General features: G+C 39.8%; 1 protein-coding gene across 1 annotated transcript in view; it reads right to left on the bottom strand.

Moving 5' to 3' along the window:
- The window catches only part of LOC126178664 (G-protein coupled receptor 143-like), a 124,780-nt gene that overhangs the window by 7,392 nt on the left and 92,916 nt on the right, over positions 1–24,472 (bottom strand). Inside the window, exons 3-5 of the mRNA XM_049924550.1 lie at positions 21,766–21,860; positions 20,524–20,702; positions 4,880–5,207 (exon numbers count right to left, since the gene is read on the bottom strand). Coding sequence (XP_049780507.1) covers positions 4,880–5,207; positions 20,524–20,702; positions 21,766–21,860 — 602 coding nt within the window. The remainder of the gene's footprint in view (positions 1–4,879; positions 5,208–20,523; positions 20,703–21,765; positions 21,861–24,472) is intronic.

The raw sequence follows: 24,472 nt of genomic DNA, 5'->3' as shown, positions 1-24,472 counted from the left end.
TAGGATTTTGGTTTGTGTGTGAAGTTAATTCTATTATTAATGAAATTCTTAACTTCATTGTTAGGTTGATTGCTGAAAACATCACACCTTTCTGAACCACACAAAGACGGAGTAATGGACAGTATAAGTCATTTCTTCTCCTAGTGTTACATTTATGACTGTTACTGTTAAATCTGAACTGTAATTTATTGTTGACAATACATATTGCAAGACAGAAAATGCACTGTGAGACTGTTGAAAGTATGCCCAACTGTTTAAAGAGATGGTGAACTCTTCTTGGATTACATAGTCAAAAAAAAAAAAAAAAAAAAAAAAAAAAAAAAAATGTTTTAAATCTTTTTTACTTTGATAGCTGATCTTTATAGATTTTTATGAGCTGAATCCAAATCTAGCCTTAGTTTTTTTATATCACCCATAGTTTTCAAGCAATATGCTTTTTATTATATTGTATAAAAATCCTATGCTATACGGGAAATTAATGAAATGCTTTGTTACAACATAAGCACGATTTGTATTTACAGTAAGCTTCTTAAAGCAATGATATGTGTTAATAGAGGTTTCACTTGTCAGCTGGAATTGGTTTGTATTTTCTTTCTGTTTTTTCTTTGAAGCTTCTCATGTAGCTTTTTCTATGATGAGTCGCTTGCTGAACTTCTCAGTGAAGTGACCAACAGTAGTCCCCCATCATGTTGGCATTCCAGTGGCCTTGGTAGTGTTTTTCCATCACTTTAATGTCCTGGTGGAAACACTCTCCTTGCTCCTCACTAACATCTCCCATATTGTCTGGGAAGTAATCAAGGTGACAGTTCAAAAAGTGAACTTTCAGGCTCATTAAACATCCTAAAGTTTTAAACTTCTTTAACACTGTAGCTATAATAGAAACATATTCTGGGTCTTTTTCATGTCCTAAGAACTTTGTAACAACTTGATTGAATGATACCCACGCTTCTTTCTCATTTAAGGTCATTGTGGATTCAAAGTTAACATCAAACATCAATTTTCTAATGTCAGGTCCAACAAAGATGCCTTCCGTGGAAACTTTTAGCAGAGATACTGGTCCATCTTGAGACAAAGCCTCTACAAACTGTTTCATTAGGCCGAACTTTATATGTAGAGGTGGTAGGAGTATGTTTTTTGGATCTACAAGGTTTTTGCGTAGAATGTTCTTCTCACCAGGTTTTAAAGACTCCTTCACAGGCCAGTTCTTTCTGCACCAGTGTTTATCCCTAGCCCTACTGTCCCAGTCATACAAGAAACACAGAAATTTGGTAAAGCCACCTTGCTGACCAAAGGAGCATGCATGTTACTTTTAGATCGCCATATATCATTAAACCATGAGCAGAATAGCCTATTTTATTTAGCACTATTTCTAGATTTTCATAGCTTTCTTTCATATGTACAAAATGTCCAGCAGGTATAGATGCATACATATTACCATTGTGTAATAAAACAGCCTTTAAACTAGTTTTGGATGAATCAATAAACAGCCTCCAGTATTCCTTTTTGTATTCAATACCCAACTCATTCATCAAATCGGGAATGTCTGAACAGTACACTAAATCACCTTCTTGTTGAAAAAACTTGGAAAATTGCTGCTCTCTCTTTCTACACATGTATATGCTGGTTCCAACTGCCAATAAGTTCTTTTCTTTTAATCTAGAGCCAAGCAGTTCAGCTTTTTCTTTCGTTAAGCCCAGAACCCTAACCAAATCATTAAGCTCGGCCTGAGTAAACAATTTGGGCTCTAGACTTTCTGTATTAGGCCTTACTGCGAAGGGATGGATAGCGTTCTGTAGTCGTGGTGAAGACAAGCTATCTAAGGGGTAAGGCCCTGAAATAAAACCTTGGCAGGTGTCCAGACCATGAGGTGGCAGCCTCATTGACACTCAGGGGCTGTGGGCGGATAAACCGCACCACCAAGAAAAACAAATATCACAGAAACTAAAAGGAGAAACAGCCGGATGGATCTTAAGGATATGACCTTTGGACTAAAGAGAAAACCCGTTTTAGTTTTTGGAATGTAAGGACGTTGAGAAAGGCAGGGAGGCTAAGACAGGTTGAGGCAAATGGCCAAAGACAGAGATGGAGGGCAAGTTCTCCTGGATGCCCTATGCCCCCATAGGAACCAAAGGAATTAAGTCAGTAAGTCAAGACTTTCTGTATTACAATGTAATTCATTATCATCTGGTTCATGTACATCAGATTGTACATCAGAAAATACTTCTGTTGGAATAAAATTTAAGTCATCTGGTGGTTCAGGAACCAGCAAATATACACCATGCCCTACTGGTTGGAGGGCGGACGGAAGGTTAGGGTAGCTTATTACCTTCTTGTTTTTCGAATTATGACCATTAATATCAACAGTGCAAAAGTAGCAATCATTGGAATGAGTTCTTGGCTCCCTCCATATCAATAGGAACAGCAAACCTAAAGGCTTTCTTCTCCTTCTCCTTATGCGGTGCCCAAGATTTATCTTAATCACCAAGTTTAGATCCAAAGTGTGATAGATAAACCTTTTCATAAAGTCTTTAATGTTTCTTTGGTGTTTTTTAATCACAAATTCACCACAAATATAACAAAAACTGTCAGCAGAGTTTTTACAACCACAATTAGACAGTGTACTGAGCACATGTACAGGAAACTGGAAAGTGAGGTTAGGTTGACAGTAAACAAAACACCATCCGTTAACACAAAAACAGAATTGACCTTTTTTGCCAGCAAATGTTTTTCAGCAGTGCTACCAACATCATAAAAAAAAAGGTTCAAATGGCTCTGAGCATTATGGGATTTAACATCTGAGGTCATCAGTCCCCTAGAACTTAGAACTACTTAAACTTAACTAACCTAAGGACATCACACACATCCATGCCCAAGGCAGGATTCGAACCTGCGACTGTAGCGGTCGCGTGGTTCCAGACTGTAGCGCCTAGAACCGCTCAGCCACTCCGGCCGGCAACATCATCTACATTCATTATACCTCATTTTTAAATTATTTTTATTATAATTTAACTGTAAAATGTGAAGAAATGGTGGGTGATACAGTTTTTAAGTGTCATATTTGGATTTCCCACCCTAAAAAACATAATAATAAGGTATTTTCAGCAAAAAAGTTTTTCCATCATTGGCCTGTGTTATCAGCCAAGTCAAGGTGGCAATGTTTTCTACTTGTCATCTTCAGGCAAAGTGTCCTGATCACATCCAGTTTGTATAGCCACTGGACTGCAGGCTTCTATGCTTGGTCTGTGATGGCTGCACCAATCATGCACCTCCAGATTGCCAGGATACTGGAGAAAAACAACATTAAAACCATATCCCACTTATCAGCTAAAATCAAAAATATCCTTGACTCGATGAAAGACAAACTAGGACTTCTGACACCTGGAGTCTCCAACATCAGTTGTGAATATTTTTGCCAGGCGTATTGGTGTATATTGCAGTACTGCTCAGTACTTGTGAGATGCATTTGCATCGGCAAAACGGATATATCTTCAGTGGTGGAGTACAGTCTCAATAAAGGTCATACATTTGACTTTGAACACTTTGTGCTGTGCAAATGGGTTCTGGGACTCACTCTTCAAAGAGGTGGTAGAGATATGGGGACAGAATCAAACAGACAGGCAGGCAGAACTAGGATGCAACAACTGGACCCTCCAATGTGTCACAGGTCTCCACTCCCTCCCGTCCCCTCTCCTGTCCACAGTTCCCTCCCCGTCACCATCTGCAACACCCCTTCTGAAGGTGTGCATCTGGCCCAGCTGTTGCAGATGAGGCAGGGGAGCCTATGGTCCAGAAGCTATAAAAATATAAACTGGACATGAACCTGAACTTCACTAAAAATGACAAGTAGGAAATTTGGCAAAACGTTGACTTAACCTGGCCGATTACCTGAGTAAACTTCACCATCAAAATTCACTGAGAAAGCCTGCATTGCCACATTTAAGGAGATGTTGACCGGATGTTCTAGGGTGGACAATGCAGCTTATCCTTGTTTCAAACCTCTGTGCAACAAACACTTTTATTTCCTCAATGACTCATTACCCCAGAATATGAGTCTTAAGACATTAGTGAATGAAAATAGTACATCATCCAAAAGGAGCTAAAAAATTTGATGTCGTATAGCATTGGAGAACATACAATTGCATCTCAAACTTGGTCAAAGAACTGCATATAATATTTCAGTTAGTTTGTGTATTCATGCCACTAGGCCCTCCTCTGATGTTAAAGCACAAGTATATGCCAAACGGTTCACAGTCCACACACAAAATCAAAAAGAGGCATTAACATCTGGAGACTGTAACAGTCAAGGGACAAATAAGCCTCCAAAAATCTACTGATCTGAATGTGCATAGGACAAAGCAGTCATTTCTATATTTATTTGACAATAGAGCTCCTCTGCTATCATCAACCTTACTGCACAGGTGCATAACACTAACTACCCAGTTCCAGTGAAAACTGAAGATTATGTGAGACTAATTAATAATCTGCAGATGTTGGTTGTACCATTCTTCGTTTCTGTTTCTTGTTTTCATATTCAATTACTCAACCACAGTTTATCTTATTCGGAACAGGGTAATCAAAGTAAACTTGATGGCTCTATTTGAATTTTTTTTTACTGTATTGTACAAAGCTTTCTGCAATACACTAACTGGTTTCTGTCTTTTACAGTTTCATCATATAGTCTGATGCTCCCACTAATTTTCAGATATTTGTGCACGCACGCATACACATGCACGCTCAGAGAGAGAGAGAGAGAGAGAGAGAGAGAGAGAGAGAGAGAGAGAGAGAGAGAGAGAGAGAGGGGCCCATCCTCAAATCATTCCTGAATTTTATAAGTATTATTAATGTTACTATTATTATTGCTGTTGTTATTTCTCCTTACCATAGTGTACCAGATAACGACAATGACTGTTTCTGGAAGATTAAACCAAAGTGTCCAAAGAAGAACACCATTCACAATGTTGGGTAGCCAACAAAGATAAAATGCAAGAATAATGAAGCAATACTTAAGTTTTATTGCATCAACCAAGCTACGTTCTTTGCTTGTAAATTGGCTCAAGCTGCGTGCTATCACATTTTCAACATCTCTTGTTGTGCTAACATAGAGAATAGGATTAGCTATCATAACAACTGCCATTGGTGCATATGTTGCTATATAATTTGGCAGTATTCGCAATATTGTTGCTGTAAGGGATCCCAAATGATGACATCTGGAACAGAAATATAAATAAAACTTAATAACTAAAAGACTGCATAATGGTCAGTGTAAGACATACAGAACTACAGATTTTATACAATAAGTTTTATTTATTTACTTGCACAACACCTAGGCAATCATCAAATCGATAATTTTTGTTAAGTGCCAGAAATATTGGTAATACAAAAATTATATACACAAACTAAGTGTTACATAAAACAACTGATGCATCCAATATCTACAGTTCATTTGCTACTGCCCCAAATTATCGTTAACACAAGCATTACTGCCAATTACAATGCTTTCAAGGAAGTTAAACAGTTTTCTTTTAAAACAGATTTTAATATTGTACTGAAATCATTCCCATTACTGAGTCTGGCAGTTTGTTAAATCAAACCAAACCATTGATAATTATCCTTAACTGTCATTTTGATTTTGTTATTCATCTAAAGTACTTATATTTTGGTGGTTTTCAGTAAAATACAAATAACAATGCAGAAGCATTGAGTCTTGTTAAACTTTAATGATAATCTATTTGCCTTGAACCATCTACAGAAATCTTCAAATAATTCATTAACTGTCCTTTCAGTAAAGGACAGACATTACTTTTTATTCCTGTATTTAATCACCTGCAAAAAGGACAAAATTTGCATCTTCTGACAATACAAGAGGAAGATCATTTACATATATAACCTAAAACATCAGTTGCTAGGTATCATGATCTGATAGATCATTAACTATAAAATTTACACATTGGTTTTGCAATTTCACTGTGTCTATAAAAATTTTATCAATAGCAGAGCTGCTGGTTCCCATAACTCCTGTCGAAAATTGTACGAGGGGAATTAGATTATATGAATGGCAAGGGATTCTTGTATAGCTCTAGAATAGGTATTCTCAAAAAAAAAAAAAAAAATAAATTAAAATTCCCACTTACTATTACCACTTTCTGCTTCAAAGCCAATAAATTTAATAATTGATCAATATTGTGAAAAGGATAGTTGCTACTTACCGTTTAGTGGAGATGATGAGTCACAAATCGGCACAACAAAAAGAATGTCACAAAATGAGCTTTTGACAACACTGTCTTTGTCGAAAATAGATGGCATGCCTGTTGTCTTATTTTCGACAAAGGCCTTGTTGGCTGAAAGCTCATTTTTTGACAGTCTTTTTGTTGTGCCTATCTGTGCCTCATCATCTTCGTTATACGGTGAGTAGCAACTATCCTTTTCATAATAATGTTACATTCCATCCTGGATTTTCCATTGATAATTGATCAAGTTGTTTGATGAATATCTCAAGTTTACTTGTAGGAGCCCTGCTTATTGTGATTATTATTATCAGCTGTCCATGAATCACTACTTTGGCCGATTACTGTAAAATCTTTGAGTGTCAACGTTTTCATGTTAAACAATGGAAAGTTCAGGATGAAATGACAACAATATTATAAAAAAGAATAGATTGCTACTCACCACATAGAGGAGGTGTCCAGTCACAGACAGGCACAATAAATTGATAACCAACATTTAAGTTTTCGGACGCAAGCACAACTCACACACACATAGCCACTGTTTCTGGCCACTATTGCCTCCTATTCCTGAAGATTGACTTTTTTGTGCCTGAAAGCCTAAATGTTAGCAGTGTTTTCTTTGTGTCTGTCTGTGACTCAACACCTTCTCTGTGCGACCAGTAGTAATGTTTCAATTTTTGTATTCCTTCTTAATCTACTCCTCCTCCTCCTATCTCGATACTGACCCACAGTAACTGACCGCTGAACTATATGCATCCATATTTAGCATTTGTATTAGAAATTTCAAATGATGCTCAAAAATACATATTAAATCTAAATTATCTGTAGGGTACAAATCATTTAAAAATATCATATATTCACTGATTCATATTTTTTAACACCATAATATTTAGTGGAATAAGAATAGCATGAAGGTAACAGATTTCTATTCACCATGAAGAGGTGGTTTTGGGAGACAGGCATAATGAAAAAGACCGCAAGATATTATACACTATCAGATGAAGTCCTTTACTGGATGGAGATAAAACACACACACACACACACAAAATATATATTGGCCAATGTTGTCTCAGATGCCAACTCCTGACTGTGACTGCATCTGAGGTGAACAGTGATCTGAGAAAGTGACAGATAGCAGAGTAGAGGTGGGTTAAGATGCTAGTGCTGCCTGCAGCAATGTCAGGATGCAGGGGGGCGGGAGGGGGAGGGGGAGGGCACGTTAGTGGTTGCTAGGTACAGCATCGGGAGGCTGTGCTGGAGATGACATGAATGGAGGGGGATAGCAAACAAGAGTAGGGAGAAGAGGAAGGGACTATACAGGTGTGATTATAGGATAGAAGGCATGTTAAGGCTGGCATGGTAGCAGGGAAGGGGATTGACATGTGCAACACAGGGACTAGCGAAGGATGAGGTTGGGGGGAGGGGATGGGAATTCTGAGAATGAAGGGTATGTTACAGCGAGAGTTCTACTTAGTGCATTTTAGAATAGCTGATGTTGGTGTGAACAATGCATATGACACAGGCCATGAAGCAATTGTTGAAGTCAAGCATGTTGTGTTGGGCAGCAAGGTCAACAAATGGGTGGTCCATCTGTCTCTTAGAGTTTGGTGGTGGTCATTCATGCAGACAGAATGTGTTTATGGTCAGGTCCATACAGAATGTGACACAGTGGTTACAATTACGAAGGTAGATCACATGGCTGCTTTCGTAGTTTGCCCTGCCTTTGATGGTTTAGGAGATGTGTGTGACAGGACTGGGGTAGGTGTTAGTGGAAGGATGTATGAGACAGGTCTTGAATTTAGACCTATTGCAGGGATATGATACATGGGGTAAGGGTTTGGAAGCAGGGATGGACGAGGATATTGTGTAGGCTTGGTGTGCTGCAAAGTACCACTGTGGGTGGGCTGGGAAGGATTGTGGGGAGGGCACTTCTCATATCAGTTCATGACTGAAACCCTGGTAGAGAATTCAGCTGCACCAGCCCTGGGTATTACTGACTCGTTGGAGAGGGGGGGGGGGGGGGGGGGCAGGGTGCTCCTTTGTGCCCTGACTGTATGTACATGGGAAATGGAAGATAAAGCACAGAGATCTGTATCCATACAATGTGGGGAGGGTAATTTCAGACTGTGAAGTCCTCAGTGTGACCCTTGGAATATTTGGCGAAGGAATGCCTGCCTCTACAGGTGCAACAACCATGGATGACTAGGCTGTATGGAAGAGAGACATCTTGGTGTGGAATGGGTGGCAGCTATCAAAGAGGAGATATTGTTGCTGGTTGGTAGGATGGATGTGGATGGAAGTGAGCATAGAAATCAAGGAAGGTGACTTGTTGGACTAAGGAGGATCAGGTGAAGAGAATGGGAGAGAAAGTGGGAGGCTCTGAGGGAATGTGGATAGGGTGTTCTTGTCGTCAGTCCACATCATGAAGATTGTGAGGGTTCATTTATATTTTCTACAGACCCCCAACTTGTTAAATAATCTTCTTATCTGTAGAATAACTTATTTTTACTAAAACAAGAATGTGGCAGCTCTGATCTTTTAAGGGTTTTATTGTGTCTTTAAATACAACACATATTAGATGGTAAGTATCTTTATACAGGAGACCTTAGGGGTTCCGAATAATAAGTATTTTTTTCACTACATACATATATACATCAAACAATAGAAAATCCAGGATGGAATGTAACAATAAAAGTGGAAGTTGCTATTCACCATATAGCGGAGATGCAGAGTCGCAGATAGGCACAACAAAAAGACTGCCACAAATAAGCTTTCGGCCAACAAGCCCTTCATCGAAAATAGACCACACACACACACACACACACACACACACACACACACACACACACACACACACAAATGCAACTCACACACACGTGACTGCAATTTATTGCAACTGACGCCACACTGCGAGCAGCAACACCAGTGGATGCGAGGTGGGGGTATGGAGAAGGCTGAGCTGGGATGGGTAGGGGGAGGGATAGTAGGGTACGGTGGGAGACAGTGAAGTGATTCTGGGGAGCATGCAGGGAGGAGTTGGAGAGAGGGTAGGGCAGCTATGTGCAGTCAGGAGGTTAGACGTACAGCAGGGCAGAAGTGGGGTAGCGGAATAGGAGAGAAGTAAAAAGACTGGGTGCTATGATGGAATTAGGACTGCACAGAACTGGAATTGGAACAGGGAAGGGGATGGATGGGTAAGGACAGTGACTAATGGAGGTTGAGGCCAGGAGGGTTATGTCAATGCAGGATATATTGCAGGGACAGTTCCCATTTGTGCAATCCGGAAAAGCTGGTGTTGGTGGAAAGGATCCATGAGGCATAGACTGTGAAGCAGTCATTGAAATGAAGGATGTTGTGTTGGGCAGCATGCTATGCAACACGGGATCTACAGTTGGTCGGTGGCCATTCATGTGGACAGCCAGCTTGTTCGTTGTCATGCCCACACAGAACGCAGCACAGTGATTGCAGCTTAGCTGGCAGGACTCTGCCAGCTGTCAAATACATCCACCTAGAAACCTTGCCACAATGACCCCATTCCAGAAATCCAGTAGGATCTCCAATCACTCCTCAAATCCCTAAAGGACCATCACTGGAGTCCATCCCTCTGCTCACTCCCCGCAGACCTTCCTTCTACATGCTTTCTAAAGTCCATAAACCCAACCACCCGGGATGCCCCTTTGTGGCCAGTTACTCTGCTCCCACTGAGAGAGTATCCCTGCTCATCACCTTTACACTGACATCCCTAATACCCATTGCCTTACCGCTGTTGAACACTAACTTTCCCAATGCCCAATACGATTCCAAAGCAATGACCTCCTTCCTAGTCGCCATGACCAACTATGTCCTCACCCGCAATTACTTCTCCTTCGAAGGCATTACCTACAAACAAACTCAAGGTACAGCTATGGGGCACCCACATGGCATCCTTTTCATGGGTTATCTAAGAGGAATCCTTCCTAAACACCCAGAATCTTAAACCCCTCACCTGGTTTTGATGACATCTTTGTGATCTGGATTGAGGGTGAGGACACCCTATCCACATTCCTCCAGAACCTCAAGAGCTTCTCCCCCATTTGCTTCACCTGGTCATATTCAACCCAACAATCCCCTTTCTAGATGTTGACCTCCACCTACAAGATGGCTACATCAGTACCTCTGTCCATATCACACCTACTAACCACCAGCAATACCACCACTTCGACAGCTGCCACCTCTTCCATACCAAGAAGTCCCTTCCATACAGGCTAGCCACCCTTGTGCGTCACATCTGCATCTTTTACAAAAACAAATCTCCTGTGCCCTGTCATTCCACTCTCCCATCACCTCCCAAAGTCTCACTGTCCGGCCACAAATAAGCATTCCCCCTGTAACTCAGTACCACCCAGGACTGGAGGAACTGAATTAATTTCTCCGCCACGGTTTCAACTCTCTCTCATCGTGCCATGAAATGAGAAATGTCCTACCCTATCCCATCAATGGCAGGGCTACCTGTGAAACTTGTCATGCGATCTACAAGCTAAGCTGCAACCACTGTGCTGCATTCTATGTGGGCATGACAACGAACAAGCTGTCTGTCCACATGAATGGCCACCGACAAACTGTACCCAAGACAGAAGTGGACCACCCAGTTGCAGAGAACGCTGCCCAACGTGACATCCTTCATTTCAATGACTGCTTCACAGAATGTTCCATATGGATCTTTCCCACCAACACTAGCTTTTCTGAACTGCACAGGTGGGAACTTCTCCTGCAATATATCCTACCTTCCCATAACCCTCCTGGCCTCAACCTTTGTTAGTCATTGTCCTCACCCATCCAGCCCCATCCCTGTTCCCATTCCAGCACTACACAACCCTCATTCCACTATTGCATCCAGTCTTTTTACTTCTCTCCTATTCCGCTGCCCCCCCCCCCCCCCCCAACCCATCCCTGTGGGCTCCCCAGCAGCACTGCAGTGTCCACCACCCCTACTGTACTATCCCTACCCCTTGCCACCTCAGCCACCTCCTCACCCCCACGCAGTCACCACTCCCATCATGCAGTGTGGCTTCTGTTGCCAGAGACTGCAGTCATGTGTGTGTGTGTGTGTGTGTGTGTGTGTGTGTGTGTGTGTGTGTGTGTGTTGTGCGTGCGCGTGTGTGTTCACCTATTTTCAACGAAGGCCTTGCCGACCAGCTTATTTGTGAGTCTTTTTGTTGTGCCTATCTGCAACTAAGCATCTCCACCATATGATGAGTTGCAACTTTCCTTTCATAGTATTTATACATATATACATTATTGATATAAACTTCTGGTCATTGGTATTTCTTGACAGCGTGGCTGGTGCAGAAGACTCTCTGCCGCCTTTTGACTACTTTGCCCGTCAAGACTCCAGGTATGTCTTCAACTCTCCTGGCAGAGCATGTAGACTAGCTGGAATACCTCATGCAAATAATACAATATGCTAAACAGGACGTGACACCTAATAAATCTTCTTACATAATAATAAAAACTTTATATTCTGAACTGAACAATTATTCTGGATAGCAAAAATGCATATAATTCTACTAATAAAGCTTGTTCATTTATGTCCAAAACAAGTATGAGAATTTGCTTTCACTCAATGACATTATTTATTTCCAAACTTTGGCTACAAAATATCTGGAAAATCTCATACACTCACAAGATGACATCAGCGAATCTTAACCAGTGAAATCTGGGTTTCTCTTCAAAATGTAATATGTGCGATATCTGTACGATGTTTGGTTCTTGTGCAATAAATAATTGAAAGTGTTTCCGGACTTCATGTACACCCTGCAGTATGAAGGTTAGTGCATCATACATTTGTTCTGTACTGTCATTTGTGCATTGTCTTTCTGCAGTGTGGTTGGTTTCCTGACAGGATGAAATACTCATTAGTGAAACCATTTTATGGAAAGCATTTGGGAAAGAATGTAGACAATTACCGGCTAATTTTTTTGCTACCAGTGCTTTCAAACATATTTAAGACAGCCATGTATAGGAGGGTAATGGTATATCTCAGAAGACATGACTTGTTGCCAGACTCATAAAAAAAACTTTGGTCTCCTGGTAGGGGTATCAATAGAAAACACAGCTTTTTATTTTGTGTGGTATCCTCTATCAGAGCTAATTAATAGGTTGAGGACAGTAGGTATTTTCTTTGATTTAACAAAAGTATTTGACTGTGTGGTCCATGCAATACTTCTACACAAGTTAAACTATTATGGGATTATGGAACAAGTTAAACAATGGGCACTTCACATTTGGAAAGTAGAAAGCAGAAAATCAATGTACATCGTCAACAAACAGGGAAGAAGTTTGAATGTGATTGGGGTCATGTTAAGTGGGGGTTGCTATAGGATTCAGTCCTGGGTTCAGTGCTTTCCCTGATACTTATCAATGTCAAGCCACTAAATATGACAGATGACTTAAAAATATTACTCTTTGCAAATGACACAAGTGTTTTATTGTAACCAGTATCATCAGCCCATGGCTTTCAGAGAACAGACTAATGGCTGACAGCAACAAAACGTAATACAAACAGGTTCTGACATGGAACTCCTTAAAAGTGAATTTTACTGCCTCAACCTGGTCAAGCAGTCAGTGAAGTCAACCACTTTAAATTCTTAGGACTGAGGGTAGATAGAAGGCTTTCTTGGAAATACATGATTCAAGATCTTGTGCAGTAATTAATTGCTGCTACCTTCATTAAAAGAATATCTATGAGATTTTATCTGGCAGGCTGGTTGTATGTGAATAGATAAAATCAAAAAATGAATAAAAAATCGAAACACACCTGTTCAAAGTTTAAAAACATAACGACTTCTTGACATCAACAGTTATGAAAAAGCTGTTTCATAATGCATGGACAACACCTGAATCAATCTGGTAAAAAGATACTCACATCAAATATGAACAAAGCTGTTGATTAAATATATGTGAAAGCAGCTGCAAAAACAAACAAGTGATCACTTCAAATGCTCACAGAAACGGAAGCTTGTGAAACACTAACAATCCAAAATAAGTGTTCAATACACAGGTGGGAGCTTCTTTATCTTGTAATCATAATGATCAGTGATCTTTGTGATATAAAAATCCTATTAGAAGGAATTAAACAGTCAGTAAATGTAATATGTGTAAATGAACATTGGTATAAAACTGAAAATATCAGTATCCTCAGTGAACTTAAGGGCTACAAACTGTTACGAGATTTGTAGAGGTAAGGGGCATTGAAGCTCTTGCATACTAGTTCATTCCTCAGTACACTATGAAATTATTGACAGCTGTCGTACAGAACTTATAATGCATTATTCATTAGTATATATCACATCCCTGGGTACCATATAAGCTCTATATTCTTATACAGATTTGAAACATTGTTAAAAACTGAAAAAACAGCGTAAGAAACTAGTTGTAAGTACTGAATTAAACCTAGCTGTAAGAATTGATGACAAATCTGCTTCACATTTAAGGAAACTGATAGCCACAAATGGGCCAAATCTCAATTTTGATGAATGCACAAGAGTTATTTCAACTGCTTTAACATTTATCGATAATATTGTAAGGTATTAGGCTATGCAGCACTATTTGTATCACATTCAAAATTAAATTGCAGCTGCACACCAAAGGTGTAGAAACTTCTGTCAAGAAAGTAAGGAAGTATTTTTTTAAAAACTAAGCCTTATCTTGTGGCTAGTCATCAAACTCATTTCAATAAATGACAACTGCAATAACTTTTTAACTGATTACAAGATCATGTTTAACAAAAGGAATTAAAGTGTGTAGCATTAAGAAAGGGAAACTGCATATGGATGTAAAAGTTAATCGAAATCCCAAATTTCTTAAATATGTAAGCACACACATAAAAATTTGATAATATAGTTAAAATATTAAAGTGTACTGCAAACAATAATTTCATGTCAAATACCAAAAACAAACAAATCAAAAGCTGTCTGGTCTGTTATAAGAAGTGAAATTGGCAGTGAAATGGAGAGAAAATGCCTCTCTAAACTAATGATAAATGGTAGAGCTGTTATAGATCTCAGTGCCATATGCGAATCTTTTAATGACTTCTTCATTAATTGTAGTAAAATTTGTGACTGCTCACCACCAAGTACAGATCCCAGTACGACAGACAGAAATTGCTCAGATTTTACATTTGCCCATGTTTCAAGCTCTGATGTTACAAAAATCATAATTTCTCTAGAAAATTTAAACTCAATGGGTTGGGATGAGGTTCCCACACTAGAATAACAAAAATAATCTGTTACAATATTGCATACCCAGTCTCCCTCATAATCAAGCAGTCTTTTGAAGAGGGATGTTTTCCAGATTGATTAAAATATACTGGAGTTTGGCCAATTAAAAAAAAAAAGGCATACAATGTGAAATGAGGAACTAGGACAAAGGTTTTAAAAAATATTAGAAAAAACTGCATGTGATCAGACAGAAAATTATAATCCATCCCACAACAATATTTTATACCATCAGTTCAGTTTCTGAAAAGACTGTAGCACAACCTATGCAATAAATGAATTGGTCACAAAAGTTAGCAGCTGCCTCAGAATGCATGTATCAGGCATCTTTTGTGACCTTACCAAAGCCTTCAATAGTGTAAAATATGACCTGCTTCTCCAGAAACTGACAAGCTATGGTTTTCAAGCAAGATCTCTTAGCAGGATGTCATCATATTTGTCGAACAGAAAGAAAGACTACTTGTTAATAACAGTGGCAAGAAATTATTCTCTGGCTGAAACCTCACCACCTACAATTAGGCATTCCACAAGGTTAAGCATTAGGGGCACTGTTATTTTTGCATCACGTAAGTGATACGCCATGCCAGGTTCAGTCTGAAACCATCCTTTATGAAGATGACTCAACTGCGATAATCTGCTTCAAAACTGACAAAGACTTGTTACATATTACCTGCCCACAGGCTAAAACTATATTTAAAAAACTCCACATAAGAGGGACATGAAAATTATAAATAAAATCTGGAGGAGGAAGTGTGATGCAAATGTAAAAAATAATGAAGGAGTCCTACAAGAATATCTGAAAAGTAAACGGTATTACAGTACAGAAGATTCCTTTAATGATATCCATGTAAAAGAAGAAGAAGGTAACAATATATGCATTGTAACCTTAGCTTAAGTTTGTTAGTCTGGGTGTGCTGTTAGAATTGACAAGTCCCCTGTGCCACAATCTTTGACTGTATGAGGCATGTTATCTGATGATAAAAATTTGATTTCATTTGAGAATGTCTATGACAATAACATGTGAAAGTTTATTTACTTAGCTTATTACCCATTTATCTTGTATGGTGTTATATTTTGTGGGAACTCTGTGCAGCCACCAAGAATACGAAGAATATTCTTAGCTCAGAAAAGGGAGTCAGACTAATCTGTGGTATTAGTCTGTAAACATTGTTCAGGTATCTTGAAATACTAATTCTGCTGTCCCAATACATATATTCCACCATGGGATTTTTTACTGATAAAAATGATTCATTCAGAAGTGACTGCAACATTCATTCAGTGAATATTAGTCAGGAACACAATATGCACTTGGATGACACTTCCTTATGCAATGTACAGAGAGGTGTGCACTATTAGGTTTCCAGAATAAGTGAAAAAAAATTGTGTGATAAACCCCAAGTATTCAAATGCAAGTTAAAATGATTCCAAGTGGCACACTGCACTTAATCTGTGCAAGATTCCTCGCAGCAGTTGAGGATTTTTCTTTGTAATGCGTTATTTATTTGTATACTCTCTACCAAGTTTTTTTATTTTATTAATTCTTTCACCTATAAATGGTCTAATCAGCATTCTGTAAATTCTGTACCAACATATTTCATGACCAAGTAGCTGTGGCTCACATTGTCCCCAAGAACCTAATATATAGATAGATAAACTAACAAAAATAATGACATGGAGGAGTGGATTGAGAGGGGAAGATAGTACACAGGATGAGGGAGATTTCATAAATGGTGAGAGTGCAGGATGACTAAATTGAGAGTCATAGAGGCTGGGGTGCACATGGGTGTGGGACAAAGGCTAGCAGAGATTGAGGACAGATGGATTATAGGATTGAAGACTGTGTTGTAAGGGCAGTTCCCATCTATGTAGTTCAAAGAAGGTGGGGTCGAGGGGAAAGTTCCAGATGGTGTAGGTTGTGAAACAGCCATTGAAGTGAAGCATGCTGTGCTCGGCAATGTGTTCGGACACTGCATAGTCAGGTCTGTTCTTTGTCGTGGTTTGACAGTGGTCAGTGATTTGAGCGGGCAGCTGGTTGGTAGTCATGCCCTCATAAAATGCTGTACAAAAGTTACGTCACAGTGGCTATGATATACCTGCTTTGACAGGTGGCCCTGCCGCTGACAGAGTAAGATGGATGCATCAGGCAGGTCCTGCACCTGGGTCTACCACAGGGGAGTGACCTGCATGATAATGGCTTGGGAATAGATGTGATGTAAGGATTGACAAGGTCATTGTGTAGCTTAGATGTTCAGAGGAATATAACTTTGGAAGGAATGGGGATTGTGGGAAGTTCTTCATTTCTGGATGTTATATTAAGTAGTTTGAAAGATATGGTTCAGTTGTTCTAATCCAGGATGATAATGGGTGGAGGGTTGCTGCTTGCAGCTGTTTCCTGAGGGCATTTGGAGGATTGTAGGCTTGTGTAAGTGTGAATATGGCATGGGAAATCTGTTTGCAGACTAAGTTTGAGTGATAGATTTCCAGAAGGCTTTCGACACTGTTCCTCATAAGCCTCTTCTAACCAAACTGTGTGCCTAAGGAATATAACCTCAGCTGTGCGAATGGATTCATGATTTCCTATCAGAAAGGTCACAGTTCATAATAACAGATGGAAAGTCATTGAGTAAAACAGAAGTAATATCCGGCATTCCCCAAGGAAGTGTTACAGGCCCTCTATTGTTCCTGATCTACGAGAGTCACTCCAAAATAAATGCACACATGTTTGAAAGTTTTACAGTGTGTAGATACATCCTTTAGGAACAATATTTTCATTTCTCCACGTAATTTCCATCCCTCTCAACTGCCTTATGCCATCTTGGAACCGGCGCCTGTGTACCCGCACGGTAAACCTCTGGACCAACCTGTTGGGGCACTGTTTGGCAGCGTGCACATGGTAATCATCATCTTCAAACCTTATTCAACGAAGAGAGCCTTTTAGTTTCCCCAAGATATGATAGTCACATGGAGCCAGGTCAGGACTGTAAGGTGGGTGTTTCAGTGTTGTCCATCCAAGTTTTGTGATCGCTTCCATTGTTTTTTGACTGACATGTGGCCGTGCATTGTCATGCAAGAGCAAAACATCCTGCTTTTGCTGATGTGGTCAAACACGACACAGTCAAGCTGAAAGTTTCTTCAGTGTCATCACATATGCTTCAGAATTTATAGTGGTTCCACTTGGCATTATGTCCACAAGCAAGAGTCCTTCAGAATCGAAAAACACCATAGCCATAACTTTTCTAACAGAAGGTGTGGTTTTGAGCTTTTTTTTTTTTCTTGGGTGAATTTGCATGATGCCACTCCATTGATTGCCTCTTCATCTCTGGTGAAAAATGATGGAGCCATGTTTCATCACCTGTCACAATTCTTCCAAGAAATTCATCTCCACCATTCTCGTACTGTTCCAAAAGTACGCTGCATACCATTTTTCTAGTTTCTTTGCGAGCCACTGTCAACATCCTGGGAACCCACCCGGCACAAACCTTTTTTAATGCAAACATTTTCAGTAATCTGCAAACACTTCCTTCCCGTATCCCAACGTAGCGTGACAATTCATTCACTGTGATGCGTCAGTTAGCAGTCACCAATTCGTTAACTCTCTGCACATTGTCTGGAGTGTGTGTAGTAGAAGGCCTGCCGCTGCGAGGACAATCCTCAATATTGCCGTGCCCACTTTCATCACGTAACCTGCTTGCCCACGAACTAACTGTACTGCAATCGACAGTAGCATCTCCATACATCTTTTTCAACCTCTTGTGGATGTTTCCCACTGTCTCATTTTCACAGCACAGGAATTCTATGACAGCACGTTGATTCTGATGAATGTCAAGTGTAGCAGCCTTCTTGAAGACGTGCTGTGATGATGCCACTCACGGGGACAGGTTGAATTAAGTTTGAAAACAAGTGGTAAGGATGTATCTACAAACTGTGAAACTTTCACACATGCAGAATGAAAACTGTATTTTTACAAAAATAGTGTGCATTTCTTTTGGAGTGACCCTCATATATTAATGACATAGGAGACAAACTCAGTAGCTGTCTTAGATTGTTTGCAGATGATGCTGTTATTTACCATCTTGTAAAGTCATTAGATGACCAAAATGAATTGCAAAATGATTTAAATAAGATATCTGTATGGTGCAAAAAGTGGCAATTGACCCTGAATAAAGAAAAGTGTGAAGTTATTCACATGAGTGCTAAAAGAAATCCACTAAATTTTGATTATGCGGCAAGTCACACAAATCTGAAGGATGTAAATTCAACTAAATACTTAGGGATTACAATTAAGGTAACCTAAATTGGAACAATCACATAGATAATAATGTGGGTAGAGCAAACCAAATACTGTGATTCATTGGCAGATCACTTAGAAGGTGTAACACCTCTACTAAAGAGACTGCTTACACCACGTTTGTCTGCCCTATTCTGGAGTATTGCTGTGTGGTGTGTGATCAGTTTCAGGTGGGACTGATACATGACATTGAAAAAGTACAAAGAAGGGCAGTTTGTTTTGTATTATCATGAAATAGGGGAGATAGTGCCACATACATGATACGTGAACTGGAGTGGGGTTTTTCGTTGCGACAGGATCTTTTCATGAAATTTCAGTCACCAGTTTTCTCCTCCAATTGTGAGAACATTCTGTTGGCATCAATCTACATAGGGAGAAATGATCATTACAATAAAATAAGAGAAATCAGGGCTCGCACAGAAAAATTTAAGTGCTCGTTTTTCCCGCACGCCGTTTGAGAGTGGAACGGTAGAGAGACAGCTTGAAGGTTGTTCATTGAACCCTCTACCAGGCACTTTATTGTAAATACCAGAGTAATCATGTAGATGTAGATAGTGCTTGTCTGTGAATGCATTACTGAGACCTTCAGCACATTGTGCAATGGTATTCTTGTCACTGCAGATGTGCTATCCGCAAGTGGCCAGACTGTATGGGAGTGATTTTTTGGTGTGGTCAGATGACAGCTCTTAAAATGCAGCTACGGTTTACAGTTAATGAGCTTCATATTGACAGATGTTTGGAGGGACACACTGGAGGGTGGTCACCGTCCAGGAAGGTGGTGTGATGGACTGAGGAGGACCAGATGAAGCAAATGGGAGAGAAGATGTTTGTCACTGTGGGAAAATGACAGTGCAGTGTCTTCATCCTTGGTCTTGATCATAAAGATGGAATGAGGTGGTGGGTTTAGAGTCATAAGGACAATGGGAAAAGTAGCATTTGATAGTGGCAACATCATGGTCATGGAGGAAGTTGGTCTACAGGGAAGTAGCATCTACACTGGTAAGCTGTAATCCAGATGCTATCAGAGTGCAGGTTACTCATAGTCAGCAAAGGACTACAGAGGTTAGCAGTCAATGCTTGCACATAATTGTTGTTAGCTAGACCAGTTAAGACCTTTGTGTCATTCTCAATAGCTCTTAACCGATAGCTGAACAAATTTTCATTACCATGCCTACAAACCAAAATGTCAGGCACACTGCTGCTTCCCCAATAACAATCCAACATAGATGAAATAGACATACAGATAAGAAAATAAAACATATAACGAACAAAAGGCAGTTTTAATGGCAGAAAAATAGTAAAAACTATCATCAATTTAAACATTTATGTAACAGAAAGAGAACTGTAGGAGGCTGAAAAGGAGCAAAATGATTAGGAGAAACAATCTCATTCTCCATGTTCAGTTTAAGCACAAGTAGCAAAGGAAGTTATTGACATTTATGACACTTTTCTTTCAAGAGGTGTTCAATAGCAGCTTCGGAGGTGTGGAAGACAGTGTAGTGCTCCATTTTAAAAATTAAGTATGTTTTGGGCAGGTTTAAGCCTACCAAATAACATATTGTTGGAATGAAAAAACAGCAATAATTTATCATTAGGAAACATATCAACATAATAAAAATATTTGAAAATTGCTAAATGTCACCAAAGTCAATCTAACTACACCAAGTCATAGTACAATATATGAACAATCTCCAGCTCACAAATTATTGCATCTTTAGCTAAAACTGATTGGGCAATGATCCAGAATCCTACTTACTTTATATCAGGACTGTATAATATGGAGAGCCCAACTGATGTGAGCACTCCAGGTATTAGCCAAGAAGCAGTATGGTACCACACAGGGTACCCTTCACGCTCTTTCAGAACAAGACGAACATCCACAGCATAGCAAAGGGTCCAAATCCAGGTAGCTGTGTAAAAGTATTGTATCCATGCCTACAAGATAAAAATCAGAAAGCAAAACATTTCACATTGTAACTATTGCATGTTGAATACCGGTGCCAGAAATTAACTGCTTTGTAAGATAAAGCAACAATGAAAGATTTGTTTATAGAAGTTTTGGTACACTCAGTATCAAGTTGATGGCAGCATTCTTACCTCGGAATACACATCACACGAATGTGAGAATTTATACAGTGTAAGGGAAAGGCAGCCACTAACTATACTTGACGTAACAGCTATGCTGCAATTACTGTGAAGCATTCAATGTGGAATGACAAGTAACCAACTGTTTACTCACATGACTGGTTTCTGCCAAACTGTGGCAAAATGCAGGTGAGGGAACTCTCCCCCAACACATCCTACACTCTTGCAGTCCTCTTGGTCCAAATATCTGCAAATCTGTTCTCACTGCCTAACTTTACCTTTTCCCTACTATTCTTTTCACACCACTCCTTCTCCATCCAGATCATGCACCACCTCTTTCCACCACTCTTTCTCCCCACTCTCTCTCTCTCTCTCTCTCTCTCTCTCTCTCTCTCTCTCTCTCTCTCTCTGTGCTGACTCTTCTTTCTTCTCTCTCCCCTCTCTTTCTCCCTCTTCACCTTCACCTTTCTCCTTTTTCTCCCCTACCCTTTTGCCCCTCCCCCTTTTCTTACATATATTTTTGTTACAGCCTCTTTACTCTTTTTGGCTTCTGCAGCAACATAATCAGACCTGCCTCTTTCCTGCTACCCTCTGCTTGCATCCTTCCCTGCCCCTGCGCACCTCCATCAAATTAGGCAACTTCTTTCAAAAATTGAGTATTAGTAATTAGTCTTGCTGTGGCCATGGGAGTGCGTGTTTGGGTGTATCTATGAGTGAGAGAGAGGGGTGGTGGGAGAGAGAGGGAGACAGTTAACTTAGCTGTAGAGTTACAATAGTTCTACCTTTGTTTAGAGCAATTATATAAGATTTTTTTAGTGTTTGTTCCTCTAAAACTTTTCCCTGAAAGTAAGTGACTTGTTGTTAAGTAATGTTTATACAATTGGTCAGTGCTAAACAAATTATAAGAACTTACTGAAATAACTGCACAAGCAAGAACATTTTGTGAGGTATCAGGGGGCTGCAGCCAGCTTCTGTCATTTATCCACAATGCCGATCGTACAAAGACACCTAAAACAAATGAATTACAGTCAGGCATACTGTCATTCAGCAGCATAATACACAGACAGAATTTCTGTAAATTGATATACTTGTCACTCACAATAATGATGACAACAACAACAACAATAATAAGATTACAGCAAATAGAAGAAAGTTACTAAGAGCGACAGGTATGGAAACATAAGGAAAGAAATGAAGATTATGATACTTCTACAGGGTCTTTGGGATGCTCACATTCATGTGCCTACAAGTTTACTCTCTAATGGCATTTGTGGTAACTAATAAGAAAGAATTTAGTTTCTATCACAGTAGTGACTGCTTACTTGTTTGAAAGCAGAACCCATGACTGACAGGTAAACAGTAAAACTGCTTGCTGGCTTGGTTAACAAGAAAATGCATTGCCAACAAAAATGTGATGCACCCAGAAGGAGAGAAGGGAACAAAATGTAATTTCACTGACTGAGAAGGTAAATGAAGTTACATCAGTGATTACAAAATGGAGTCAAATTTACAAAGAATTTGGCAATATTAGCCCATTTATCAATATAACAATGCACCCCATCTGGCATGCTGACATGGTTAGGATGTGTGTCATAAAGCTGTTAGATACTACCCTGATGCAAGCTGGTCCACTTGATATCCTGGATACTAGCACTGGATTGAGTCATCTGAACTGGCTCCACACACAGCCAATGGTGTACCTCAAGATCATGCAGACACTTGATAGACTTGTGGATGAGCAGTGTCCTATTGAAAAATGGCACCACAATACTGTAGCATACACAGGAGGATGCAGTATGTTTACACAAAATGCTGTTATGCCAAACTGTCAACCACAGGATCTGGCCTGACCCAGGAGCAATGTTGGTGAGCCTTAGTATTCTGTGCCAGTTTTTGATAGTTTTGAAATCCAGAATGGACAAAAGACAGGCAACATGGCCCATGGTAAAACACATATCAAGGGCATCATCGAACAATTAGCCAGTGCTCGTATAGAATGTTGCCAGCTGAATACTGGATGTTGTTGTTGCCATCTTCAGTCCAGAGACTGGTTTGATGCAGCTCTCCATGCTATTCTGTCCTGTGCAAGCTTCTTCATCTCTCAAACTACACCTTCTGAATCTGCTTAGTGTATTCATCTCTTGGTCTCCCTCTATGATTTTTACCCTCCACTCTGCCCTCCAATACTAAATTGGTGATCCCTTGATGCCTCTGAACATGTCCTACCAACTGATCCCTTCTTCTAGTCAAGTTGTGCCACAAATTTCCCTTCTCCCCAATTCTATTCAATACCTCCTCATTAGTTATGTGATCTACCCATATAAACTTCAGCATTCTTCTGAAGCACCACATTTCTAAAGCTTCTATTCTCTTCTTGTCCAAACTATTTATCATCCATGATTCACTTCCATTCATGGCTACACTCCATACAAATACTTTCAGAAAAGACTTCCTGACACTTAAATTTGTACTTGATGTCAACAAATTTCTGTTCTTCAGAAATGCTTTCCTTGCTATCACCAGTCTATATTTCTTACCCTCTCTACTTCAACCATCATCAGTTATTTTGCTCCCCAAATAACAAAACTCATCTACTACTGTAAGTGTGTCATTTCCTAATCTAATTCCTTCAGCATCAGCCGACTTAATTCAACTACATTCCATTATCCTCGTTTTGCTTTTGTTGATGTTCACGACACTGTCCGTTCTGTTCAACTGCTCTTCCAGGTCCTTTGCTGTCTCTGACAGAATTACAATGTCATCGGTGAACCTCAAACTTTTTATTTCTTCTCCATGGGTTTTAATATCTACTCCGAATTTTTCTTTAGTTTTCTTCACTGCTTGCTCAATATACAGACTGAATAACATAGGGGAGAGGCTACAACCCTGTCTCACTCCCTTCCCAACCACTGCTTCCCTTTCGTGTCCTTTGACTCTTATAACTGCCATCTGCTTTCTGTACAAATTGTAAATAGCCTTTCACTCCCTGTATTTTACCCCTGCCACCTTCAGAATTTGAAAGAGAGTATTCCAGTCAACATTGTCAAAAGTTTCCTCTAAGTCTACAAATGCTAGAAATGTAGGTTTGTCTTTCCTTAATCTATCTTCTAAGATAAGTCATAGGATCAGTATTGCCTCACGTGTCCCAACATTTCTGCGGAATCCAAACTGATCTTCCCCGAGGTCAGCTTCTACCAGTTTTTCCATTCGTCTGTAAAGAATTCATGTTTGTATTTTGCAGCCGTGACTTATTAAACTGATAGTTCGGTAATTTTCACATCTGTCAACAACTGCTTTCTTTGGGATTGGAATTATTTTATTCTGCTTGAAGTCTGAGGGTAATTTGCCTGTCTCATACATCTTTCTCAGCAGATGGTAGAGTTTTGTCAGGGCTGGCTCTCCCAAGGCTGTCAGTAGTTCTAATGGAATGTTGTCTACTCCAGGGGCCTTGTTTCCAATTAGGTCTTTCAGCGCTCTGTCAAATTCTTCACGCAGTATTGTATCTCCCATTTCATCTTCGTCTACATGCTCTTCCATTTCCATAATATTGCCCTCAAGTACATCGCCCTTGTATAGACCCTCTATATACTCCTTCCAACTTTCTGCTTTCCCTTCTTTGC

Source organism: Schistocerca cancellata, chromosome 1 (genome assembly GCF_023864275.1).
Source record: "Schistocerca cancellata isolate TAMUIC-IGC-003103 chromosome 1, iqSchCanc2.1, whole genome shotgun sequence".
Lineage (NCBI taxonomy): Eukaryota > Metazoa > Arthropoda > Insecta > Orthoptera > Acrididae > Schistocerca > Schistocerca cancellata.
Note: the sequence above shows the minus strand (reverse complement) of the source record. Positions and strands in the feature narration are given on the sequence as shown.